The sequence below is a fragment of the Panthera uncia genome, unplaced genomic scaffold (genome assembly GCF_023721935.1).
Source record: "Panthera uncia isolate 11264 unplaced genomic scaffold, Puncia_PCG_1.0 HiC_scaffold_2277, whole genome shotgun sequence".
Lineage (NCBI taxonomy): Eukaryota > Metazoa > Chordata > Mammalia > Carnivora > Felidae > Panthera > Panthera uncia.
In genome coordinates, this window is record NW_026058995.1 from 1 (window position 1) to 12,793 (window position 12,793).

The window sequence follows — 12,793 nt, forward strand, 5'->3', positions numbered from 1 at the left end:
GGCCAGGCGAGCGATGCCCATGTGCTCACAGTATGTGTGGGCCATGACATGGTGACCACAGTAAGGCAGTCGCCTCAACAAGAAGATGAATGGGGACACAATGGCCACACTACGGCATAGCCCAGCAAGGGCAATTTTGCCTATGACGATATGGTTGAGAATGGTTGTGTATCTCAGTGGGTTGCAGATTGCCACATAGCGATCAAAGGCCATGGCAAGAAGAACTAAAGACTCCAGGGTATAGATAGAATGGACACAAAACATCTGGGCCAGGCATCCACCAAAGGAAATCTCTCCAGCATGAAGCCACAAAATGGCCAGCATCTTGGGCACAGTGACAGAGCTGAGAGCCAGATCGGTGAGTGAGAGAAGGCACAGGAAGAGGTACATGGGTGCATGAAGAGCACTGTCTGTCACAATGACCAGGATGAGGGCAGCATTCCCAGCCAGCGCTACCAGATACATGGCGCAGAAGGGGATGGCGATCCAGACGTGGGCCCACTCCAGCCCTGGGATGCCCGTCAGGATGAGTGTGCCTGGGAGACTGTCATCACTGATGTTGGAAGCAGGCATTCTGCTTGGTAAATAAAGGCCTTTATCCAAGGGGTAATGGAATGCCTTCCCTGTAACATCATTCACATAAAATGATGAACTTTCTGTGAAATAATCTTTTTAGGTAAGAAAAATATTTACTGTTATTAACTTGTTCAAATATCTTGAAAGACTCTATCACATACAGTCTGCTGATTTTTCTTTCTGTTAATTCTTGTACTTGTCAATCATGTTTTGAGTTCCATATTCCAAAGTATTTAAGCATATTTCCAAGCTGATCCTTCACGACTTACCTCCTACACATCCTGTCCAGCATTTTTTAACTTTTAGTTGACTCACATTGATGGTTGTTCCTTGACTCTCTCGTTCATGCCTTTTCCATGCCTATGGAGTCTTCTGTCTTTATTTTCCCCTTCTCTTTTTTCTACGCTTCAGTGAAAGTTTTTCTGGATTCCAGATGCCATAACTGTCTTCTGTTCCTTAATGGTCTTTTAATTTTTGATCCTTCAAATAGTTTACAAAATCCTGTTGGCTGAGATCATGCTTTTATGAAATTGTGTACTCTACACTGATCATGCTTGTGTCTGGATCTAGACATTTTGATCAATGTTCACTAAAGACTCAATTTTGATAACTTTAGTAAGATACCATTGACTTTGAAAATTCATAATATAATAATACAATCTATATTTTCTGTATTTGTAATGTATCTTCATATATATACAGTACACAAATTCATTTTATATCTCACCTCGAATGATTATAAAGAGGCTAGGCCACCTAAATATGTTTACACTTCTCATGATTGAGTGTCTACGGTGGTTTGAGTATTTGTCAGGGTATGATAGAAGAAAGCAAGTGACATCAAACATTGTAGCTGAGAGAAGGCACTCCCTACTGTGGCAAAGCCAACCTGCATGCCTCCCAGTGAGATGGCTGGATACTGAGGCTAGATCGGAACACCAAGTGCTGAAAAGGCAGATTAAGGGAGAAAATGGAGTGTCCTGGGGTTGTTCACAGAGAAGATATTCTGAGAAGGAATCTGGTTTTGTTGTAGAAGGCTAACTAATTTTAAAAGCACATCACCTACTGAAAGGAAACCTAAGTAGGATATTGAGAAACTTGAATTTTAGACTGGATTCTCTAACAAAACTGATGTGTGATTTTGAACAAATCTTCCATTTCTTTGGGCAGTTTTAATTTAAAAAACCAATGACTCTAGTCATTCTTTCCTCTGAGGTCTGCTCATTATGTGGCATTGGAAAAATACGACAATCTATTTGGGACTTCTTTTTTTTCCATCTCTAAATTTGAAATGGCATCATGTGATTTATTACCTTAACAAAATTTATGGTTCAGCAAAAAGTAATATTCATGAGATTTATAATTTTGACACCCCAAATAATCACCCCCCCCCTTTTTTCAACTTCTTTATTTCCTAACAGCCCTCTGGATAAAACAGAGTATAATCATCATTTGCACCCCTAATCAGTGGGAAGACAAAGTCCAGAGAAGTAAACTGATGTCATCCACATCACAAAGCATGCTAATTGCACAACTGAAATGAGGGGTCCTGATTTACGCGTCCTGATTCAGAGTTTTAAGTTTTACTTTACCCGAATGTGCAAAAACGTGACCAATATCTGAAATCCTATGTTTTTCAAACAAGGCACTTTGTCTAATATCAATTCATAAGGCTGTAATCACTTTATTTGTTACCTGAATAAGAAAGAGGTAAAGAGAATTAGGGAGTCTCTCCTGTTTGCACAGACTCTTTCACTGATGACCTCAACTGGCCCTGGGCTCAGCCTTGACATGAGCCTTGTCACTAGAGGAGAGAGGCTTAAATGGTGGAGGGCAGAGAGCTCTCTTTCTCTTCCCCTCTGTAGGGTTATTTGTAGAGAGTGTATTGTAAGCCCTGGGAAAGTGAATGGGGTAATTGCTGAAACACCAGCGATGTTCTGGTCTCAAGGCTGTAGAATGCCACGGCACCATGAGAACAGAGCCCCAAGATCCCCCACCCCAGGAGCCAGTCAGGGGACAGACCCACTGTAATTGCCTAGCAGTTCTTGAACTGCACACCTTCCCTGCATGCTTTCAGGTAAACACCAGATGTGTGTTTGGTCTATGTCTGGAGGCTCTTTGTGTTTTCCTCCCAGACTGTAACATTGTTTGATGTTTATACCTGGCGAACATAAAATAAAGACTATGTGCAGTTTGCTGCTTTTGCTGCCGCTGCTGTTTCTCTGTTTCTCTGGCTCTGTTTCTCTGGCAGAGGCAGCCCTGCACGTCCGCTCAGTCTAAGTGTCTGAGAACTTTATCCTCAGTGCGCGGCTACACCCTCTCTTCCCAGGCTATTCTTGCCCCTGAAGGAAGTTTCTAAGTGGTTATTGTGAGATAGTGGTACTCTGTGATATTCTGGGTTGTGAAGACCAGAAAAACTGTGGTTAGGGAAGAGTTGGATTTATTCCCCCCTTGGGAAGCAATGGATAAGGATATTGAAGTAGTGCCACTCTGGTCCACAATAGGGGCATTCTCCCCAAATTGTCCCAGGGTCTTGTCCTTAAGTCCTCTCTCTGACCTAGACCTCAGTTATTTAACTCTGTGTTCTTTCATTGAACACAGTTGTTGGAATCTGATTTCAAGACCGAACCTCTGTGGTAGACACACACTTGCAGGCGGGCCATGCTGAGGTTGGAGCTGTGTGAGAGGTGTCCTGAGAGTGAGGCTCTGGGGACAGAGGGTGGTCGAGTGACAGCTTGTGCAGGAGGTATGAATCTGAATACACAGTGTGACTGAAAGAGGTAAAAGCTGTGTTTCTACGCAAGTTTGGGTGGGTGTGGGATGAGGGAGCAGAGGGCGCTGAATGTGTAATCTGGTTGAAGTAGCTGATCTTTCTCTCACCTGAGTTTTCTGGGCTCAGTGAATGTCTTCGGCTCAGCTCTATGGCCCAGCCTCCTCTGGTCAACGGGCTTGATAAGTGAGCTTATTTATTGACTCTGTCTGTGATGCTCAGGAGTGTAAAGCAAAGTGGTGACCTCCAGGGACTTGGTCCATGAAACACACTTTGAGAAAGAGAACAAGAAAGGGGGGAGGTGATAAAATGAGGAAGAAATAAGGAAGGAGAATCTTCCTTGATGACTTTGCCAGGAAAGTGGAAATGAAACATCCGGTATACTTTGTTTTATGTTTTATCCTTTCCTCTCATCTCTCTGTTTCTCTTTTCTTTCCTTGTCTCCTTGATTTCTTCTCTTTATTTCTGTGTGTCTTCTTGAACTCCCTCTCACTGTGAATAGACCAAAACTCCATGCTCATGGGCAGCAAATAAGGGTGGCAGGTACATGCATGCATCACTGTACCATAGGTTCACTTACAAAACGCAAGTTCAAAGATCGAATTACCAAGAATTTTATTATGATGACAGCAGAGCTTTAAGGAGAGCACAAGACCCTTCTGAGCCTGGGCACTGTGCAACTGTCCTCTGCCCCACTCATTAGCCTTGAAGCTGGGCCTGGCAGGAAATGATATCAGTGTTCTAGGTAGATCCCTTCAGATTGCTTAACTCAGCCATCTCTCTGGTCCCCGCGCCAAGGATTCCCTCTGTCAAAGCCCTTTCCAGGATTAACTGTATTTTCTCCCATAGTGTAAGAGTGATCTACTCTCTTCCCTTGTAACAAGTTTTCTCCTCTCAAATGATTTCATTGTAATGGTCTCCAATCTTTTCATATGGGAAATTCCTAAAAGAATTTTCAAAACACTGCATTGCCTTCATACTCTATTTTTTTTACTTTTAAACATTTTTTTAACGTTTATTAATTTTTGAGAGAAGAGAGAGAGAGAGAGTAAGCATGAGTGGAGGAGATGGAGAGATAGAGGGACACACAGAATCTGAAGCAGGCTCCAGGCTCTGAGCTATCAGCACAGAGCCCAATACAAGGCTTGAACTCAGGAGCTGTGCGATCATGACCTGAGGTGAAGTCAGACGCCCAACCGACTGAGCCACCTAGGCACCCCAATTCCCTTCATACTTTAAGTTGACTGTAAGATTTATCATTAGAAGTTTAAAGTGTAGGGGCGCCTGGGTGGCTCGGTCGGTTAAGCGTCCGGCTTTGGCTCAGGTCATGATCTCACGGTCCGTGGGTTCGAGCCCCGCGTTGGGCTCTGTGCTGACAGCTCAGAGCCTGGAGCCTGTTTCAGTTTCTCTGTCTCCCTCTCTCTCTGCCCCTCCCCTGTTCATGCTCTGTCTCTCTCTGTCTCAAAAACAAATAAACGTTAAAAAAAGTTAAAAAAAAATAAGTTTAAAGTGTAGAAAAAGATGTAATTTCTATTATAATGTAAATATTGGCATTTAAAAATAAAAGCCCCTTAGGACACTTTTTAATCTATCCTATGGAAACGTTATGCCCTAGAAGTTTACAACTCAACATTACCCATTTAAAAGTATATGAACAAGTTTTTCTTAACTGTCAGAAATTCGAAATTATTGCTCTGTCTCTTTGAAGCTGGTCCATTTTCCCACATGTGTATTTTTGCTTGAATATCTCATTATGATAACTCATATAATTGTAATAGTACGAGGAGTTATTTTATTTACTGTAACAATAGGCTCCAAATGTTAAAATGTTTTGTTATAACAATCATTATAATAATATATTAAAAAAAACAATATAATAGTCTTTATGTTTTGTAAGTTATAATCATAGGAATAATTTGTTTTGGACATTGTATTCCTTAATGAGGTGGATGGAGTTTTGCTTTTTTCCAAATTACCTCATGTATTCACAAGTCAATATTGATTCAATGAAGTGGGGTTCATGCTTAGCTATTCTCAATTTTACTTTTATAAAAGTAAGCTGGGAAAACCCTTGGTTATGTAAGTAACGTAGTTGGGAGTGGAGGGAGTTTTGTTTCTGTGTTGTGGCAATTAAGCCATAATTGAGAGTAACTGCTGTAATCAGCAATGGTCCTAAGAGAGGAGATTCTGGCAAAGGAGAGTGACTTCATAGTGGGTACTCTGAGGAGGGGTTCCAGCCAGGCAGCGCTGGTATACATGAGGGACATGATGAGGTTGGTTCAAAGTAAGGGGCAATTTAAAATTGCCACTTGGAGCCTACTGTTTCTATTAGAATCAATTGCTATATCCAATGAAAACAGCAGATGCTTGGGTGACACTGACAGGAACAGAGTGTGCATAGACAAGAGTGTGGATAGACAAATCCCTTAGCCCTGCCCCAGCTCTCTAATCGGCCTCTACTGCCCTCTACTGGCAGAGTCTAACAGCCAGCCAGCAGGTGGAGGGAAAGTGTGGTCCCAACCTAGGCATCCCCAAGCACAGCACAGAAGGGTTTGAAGCTGAGAGACAATGGCTTAGCAATTAACACAAAAACCCTGTGACTCATATTTGTGCATGCATGTGTTATAAACTATATAAACTGGGGGACTGAGTATATATAAATCACATATAAAAATCAAAATCCACTTGTTTTGCTATATCTTACAGTAAGTATTTATTATTAAATGTAAGAGAAACATGTATCCCTAAGAAAACAGGAAACATTTCATAAGATTAAATAATTTTAGGATTGAGTATAACTCAAAAATATTTTATAATATTTATAAAAATAGTGTTTAATTGAATAATGCATAACTTTTCTAATGCACATCTTCACTACAACCAATCCCATATACACATGACTTAATTTTTTCATGTTTAAAAGTCATGTAGTGAATTTTGAAAAATATAATAGTTCATTAAAAATGTCAGTTTTTTTACAAGTACTAAATGTAATAAGTCACCCATTTGGAATTATTATTCTTTCTAATTAGCAAAATAATCTAATAATAGATATTTAATTACGATAGCAAAAACGACCTGAAGTTAAACATGTGAAAAAGCAATCCTTACCTTTTGAATCTTTCTTTAATTTTCTTTCATGTAACTCCCCACTAAGAACTATGACTTATTTAGCTTTAGATCGGGGAGGAAAGACACAACACGATTCCCACTGCCCTGCTGATTTTTTAACAGTATATTTATATTCAGAATATACAAACACTGCCAAAATACTCTGATCCAAAATCATATGTGGCTCTAAAATAAATATGCATAACCGGACACAGCAAGCCGTAGTCAAGTGCATGGTGATTTAATGACTCATGAAGAGGACTTGCCTCTATATCCAGAATTGAAATTGTTCCCTTGCATGATGCCTAGAAGAGACAGAGGACTGGATGAGAAAAGTAGGCTTGAAGTATAAATGATTTTAAGAACACAGAATTTTTTCCACTATGCAATCATAATCCTAACAGAGCAAGAATGATAAAAACTTCCCACCAGAGATTGTTTGTCTGGCAGGGGGGGATTTGTCCTTCCTTCAGAGTAGCTCTCTGGCTCCTAACCTGGATAAATCTCACCATGCAGCCCCTCTGCTTCTATTTCTCGTAATGGGGAACGCTGTAGTAATCTGTTCGGGCTGCTGTGACAGAGTGCCATAGGCTGGATGGTTCAAACAATGGTCATTCATTTTCTCACTGTTCTGGACTCTAGAAAGTCCAAGAGAAAGGTCAGGTAGGCTTCAATTTCTGGTGAAGACTTCCTGGCTTGCAGACAGCACTCTGCCTTCACTTCACCTTTCCTCTGACCATGAGCAGAGAGAGGGATCTTCTCTGGTGCCTTTCTTAGAAAGACATTAATCCTATCAGCCTAGAGCCCAAACTTTATGACCTCATTTAACTTTAATTACCTCCTGAAATGCTGTCTTCCAACACATTTACATTGGGGGTTAGAACTTCAACATATGAGGGTTATTTTATTTTATTTTTATTTTGTTTTATTTTGTTTTATTTTTGGTGGCATACAATCATCTAGAAAATACTATGAATAAAACTCATAACCATCGACAAATTAACACAATGAATGAGGAATATCTCTGGCCTCAAACCTTAGCTTTATCCAGCAATCATTCTGCCTGCTCTGGTTAATTTCCTCTATTTCCCCACTAGGGGTCATCTCAAAAATTCATTGCCCCTTTGGAATTGTCTGACTTATACTCAGGATGTAGAATATTTAGGGTTTGGTGACTACTGAAGTGGATATGGGGAATGAATGAAAAAAATACGTGCAAAGGACACTTGCTCTGGATTAGACAGTGTAATTGTTAATTTTATGTGTTCTCTTGACTGGTTTCCATGGATACTGGATCGATGGCTTAACAGTTTTCTATGTGTGCTTCTTAGAGTGTTTCTGGATGAAATTGGCATTTGAATTGGTGGACTCAATAAAGCAGTTTGTCATCCCCAACATCAGGGAACATAATCCCAACCAATGAAGGTCTGAATAGAGAAAAATTGGGAGGAAGAAAAACCTAGGTGCTTCCTCTGTTTGCTTCAGGTGGAACATCATCTTTTCTTGTTCTTGTACTCCTGATTCTTGGGCCCTCAGAAGTGGACTAGAATCTCTACCTTCAGCTGCTCTCGTTCGCAGGCCTTCAGATTTAGATAGCATTACACCACCAGCTCCCCAGTTTCCATCTTGCACATGACAAATCATGGGACTTTTCAGCCTCTACAATTATGTGAACAAGAGTCAATTCCTTATAATAAATCCATTTGTTTATCTATCTATCTCTCCATCTACTATCTATCTAATCATCCTATTGATTCTTCCTCTTCAGAGAAGCCGAAGTAATACTGATCAGCTACACAAATACAAAAAAAATCATGTCATTTATTGAGAAAAGTACTAGAAAAAACAAGTCTACATTCATATTTGGCACATGTTGACTTTTGAATTATATGAAGAGTCCAACTATAAGTGCCAAACTATTACTTGAAAAGTAATTATAAATTATAACTAAAGATGTAACTTTGAAATCTGATGTTTTCCAAGATCATCTGGCGAGAATACACAGATCCAACATTGAAGCAGGCTGAGAAAGAGCATGGAGAATGTTAGTATTTAGGAGACAAAATAGGAGAAACATTTGTAATGGAAACTGAAGAAAGGTAAACATGGAAATAGGAGGAGGACCAAAGACGTGTGGCAGTTAGTAATCCAAGAAAGGAAACACAATCAAGAAACCTGGAACAATCAACTGTCAGTCTCACAAGTGAAAATCCAGCACAAACAGTAATGGTGAGGTCAGCAGTGAGAGTGGACACACAGTTTTATGGTACGATATTACTAAAATATTGTCCATGAGGGAGTGAATGAATCCCAGGAAAGAAGACATAAAGGAATCCTATGGCAAATAAGCATGACCTTGAGCAACAGATGGTATAGCAACTTGCACTAGGCTATAATATACACACTTCTTTTACTGCCCAATAACGGAAGAAGATTAAGTATTCTAGCCAAAAATCAGTAGGTAGAAGTAGAGAGATGAGTTAAGACTGAGACCTGAAGGATGATTCACACCTCGGTCGTTACCCAATTTTGAAAGACGGATAATGTGTATGCTTTGATGAATTCACAAGGAATATTTGGATTTTAGAGGGATCACTCTGTCAGCCAAGGGAAGAAATTGATGCATTCTGGCAGAGATGTGTAGGGAAAAATTAGGAGATTGCTTTGGTAATTCAGATGCCAAAAATCTACACTTGGGCAGCTATGGCATAAATGAAGGGGCAGGAATGTTTGTAGAAAGGCTATGAAACTTAACAACTAAATGTACACGGGGATGAGAGTAAATAGTCAAAGAGGAGTGGAAGATTTGAAACCAGGGCTGAGAATAGCAGTGCCCCTAGGAGAAAAGTAACAGGAAGATATATGCACATTTGCCTGTCCATCTGTGAAGTCAGAAGTTCCCTTCTCAGTCCAGAATATCTGCCTAAGAACATCCACAACTGACAGGAGACAAGTTCTTTAATCTCTACCCTGTCTGTCCTATCATTGTCCCACAAAGGGAGTAGATGATGGTGAAGGAAAATAATATCTAACTCCTGCCATCTTGAAACCTAAGTAAATAATCCATAAGATACTCACAACTGCATAATGAGGAGGTTTGCAAGATATTTCTTTTCCTAAGGATGAGGAAACTAAGGTTTCAATCGTTGTTTAGATACCATCATCTACTTGATAAGTGGCTGACCTAGTATTCATAACAGGTCTGATCCAATAACCACTTCCTCCCTTTTCCCTAATGTTTTTTTTTTTTTTTGGCTCGCATGTCTTCCCCAGTAAAGAAATAATACGGAGAATGGTGGTGACATCTATGAAAATGGCAGAGTAAGGACCTTGGAAATTTTCTTCTAACATTGAAACAATGAGAAAATGGGCAAAAATGGTCTGAATCAACTTGTTCAGAATTCTAGACATTAAAGCAAGGTTTACATCTCTTCAGGGAGATTGTATTTAGGAAAAATGATTGAATTTTGGGTAATATCAGTGGCTTTGTGTCATTCTAATATACTTTAATTCCCATTCCCTTAAAAAAAAACAACCAGAGTGCACAGTGAAAACCAATAACCTGGTGACATCTAGAGGGAGCAGATTGGAGCTGGACTTCTTTCAAAATCTCCTTTCCTGAAAATTGTCTTTATTTGGTCTGTCTGATACTTCCTGTGAGGACCACTCTTGCAAGGCTGTCTCTATTTGATCTGATCATTATCTCTCTTAATGCAAACATCCTTTTTTTCATATGGATAATTGTCAAAAATAATTAAAGGCAATCAGTTAACATTGCAGCTTCCTATGATAGTGGGTAACACTTCAGGAAAGTAATAAATTAACCAAAAAGCTAAAAAGGAAAAGTTGAAGAATGAGATATTTATAGGAGCTTTCAATATTTTTGACATATCCCTGAAGTATAGAAGGCCATGTGCATGTCAGGGCTCTGCACATGCCCAGGACTATCTGAGAAAGCTGTCAGACCTCATCCCTGGCTCACCTTGAGACTGTGCACAAGCAAGTCTCACTATGGGCATAGAGGCCCATAGTGAATGGCTAAGTGTTGGATTTGTGCTCCATCATGCATATAGATTTCTGAGCAAAGACAAAGAGTTACTGCTTCTAGGTATGTAAGGAAATCTCTTTCCAATTATTAGCTGACCCCTGAAATAACTCAGCAGAGACATCAGTCGCTACACCTAATAAACAATTGATATTACAGAATTAATTCAGAAAATCACTAAGCAAATGCTAATCGCAATAACAACAACAAAGAGCAACAAAAACAAATTCTAGGGAAAGTGGAAAATGTGATTCACAGCGTTGTGCATGATATTATTTAAAATGTCTAGTTTTCATCAGGTTATGGGTCATCAAAAGAAACAAATGGCTCATACACAGGAAAAAATGACAAGAGAAACTGTCCCCAGGGAAGCCAAAATATTGGACTTAATAAACCATGCTTTAAATCAGCTATTTTAAATATACTCAATGAACTAAAGGAACTTGTGATAGTGATAATATCAGTAAAGAGATAATAACTATTTTTTAAAAATCATACATGAAGTCTGGAGTTACAAAGTACTATAATTGAAATTAAAAAAAAAAAAAACTTACCATAAGGCTCAACAGTACATTTGACAGTACAGAAGAAAGAAAGACCTAACATGAATATTGGTCAATGGAGATTATTCAGTCTGAGTAACTGAAAGAAAAAGCAGGAAGGGAAGTCAGCAGAAGTTCAGGGACTTATGAGACATCATCAAGAATGCTAACATATATGTATGAATGTATGAAAGGAGCAGAATGGACAGAGAGAAAGAAAAAGAAGGAATATTTGAAGAAATAACAGTTAAACTCTCCCAATCTGGTGAACAGTTTTAATTAACAGAATCACAACAAACTTCAAGTATGATAAATTTAAAAGATATATTTAGTTACTAAAATGAACAAGGGTTATGCAGAAAGGCACTGGGACTCTGAACATCCTTATATAACATCCTCTGAACATTCTGGGATTCCTGTATATCCTTAATAAGGGATAAATTTGTGGCTAAAAGAAGATGGACCTCACAATCAGAGGAGTGGATAGTAAAGGGGAGAAAACATGGTTTCAGTGAGCGCTAATTATATGCCAAGCAGTGTCTAAATTTATACAGCAGTTATATAGCATCATAACAGAAATAATGTCAGATGAGATAATACAAAATTATTCTTAGATGAGTTAAAACTAAAATAATGTTTTGAGAAGTTACATAACTTTTACATGTTACATCTCTTTATTGAGCATTTTATGCTTCAGACAGTATTCTAAGCTTTATACATTCAGTCACTAATTTATTTTACCCTCACAACAACCTCAGGAGTTAGATATTATTATCCCCTTTATAGTTGACCTAAATAGGCACAGAAGGATATCGCAATAGCTCAAAACACAAAAATTAGTGAGTGGATAACTCAGTGTCAAGCCCAGCCCCTCTGATTATAGTCCTTATGATCATGTGCTCTTAATCATTGCTCAAAGGTTTGGAGTTCAATTCATATTCATTTCAAATGTTCTGGTTTGTGTTTATCACTTCACCTCCCAGTAGAATAATTCTACCATGAGCTATAGTACGAACTTCTGCTGGGGAAGCATTGCTTCTTGGCAAATTTTAGTCCCTACTGAGACGACAGAAAAATTTAATCTCATTCTGGGCAATTCAGAATTGATCAAGGGGCACATTCAACATCTTATTCAATGTATCCAATTTATCTGACCATTTCTCTTCCAGTACTTCCTACCATGTCACTCTGCCTCTCATATCACAGGCTTCCATCCATGTTAAAGTTCTAAACAATCATCCTTTACCTTTATCATTTACTTTATCTTTTACCAAGTATCATTTACCGTTCTTTATCATTTCCAACAGCTACTCAGAAGTCATACTGAGACCCTCCTCAAGTGAAGCAGTCTCAGAAGTCGGCTCCGAATCTCCTTGGTCCTAGCCCCATAGATGATGGGGTTGAGCACAGGAGGCACCAGCACGTACAGGTTGGCCAGAAAAATGTGCACATTCTTGGGGACTCGGTGCTGGCCAAAACGGTGGGTGAGGAAGGAGAAGAAGGCAGGAATGTAGAAGACCAGGATGACCCCCAGGTGGGAACCACAGGTACTCAGAGCCTTGTGCCTGGCATCTTGAGATGGAAGGCGGAAGACAGCATGGAGGATAAAGCCGTAGGAAATGGCAATGAGGATGGAATCCAGACCCACAGCCAGCAGGGCCACAGTCAGCCCATAGACAATATTGACAGTGATGTTGGCACAGGCCAGGCGAGCGATGCCCATGTGCTCACAGTATGTGTGGGCCATGA

At 39.6% G+C, this 12,793-nt stretch overlaps 2 protein-coding genes across 2 annotated transcripts; both read right to left on the reverse strand.

Annotated features, from left to right (window-relative positions):
- Window positions 1-3: 3 nt before the first annotated feature.
- Window positions 4-670, reverse strand: LOC125917715 (olfactory receptor 52D1-like; the record flags this gene model as incomplete). Its single annotated transcript, XM_049623838.1, has 1 exon — window positions 4-670. A coding segment is annotated over exon 1 (570 nt), but the record flags the coding sequence as incomplete, so codon positions are not given.
- An 11,689-nt stretch (window positions 671-12,359) lies between these two features.
- Window positions 12,360-12,791, reverse strand: LOC125917716 (olfactory receptor 52D1). The gene has a single exon (XM_049623839.1). It carries the CDS (start codon window positions 12,789-12,791, stop codon window positions 12,363-12,365), a length of 429 nt encoding a protein of 142 aa, XP_049479796.1. The 3' UTR covers window positions 12,360-12,362.
- Window positions 12,792-12,793: the final 2 nt, after the last annotated feature.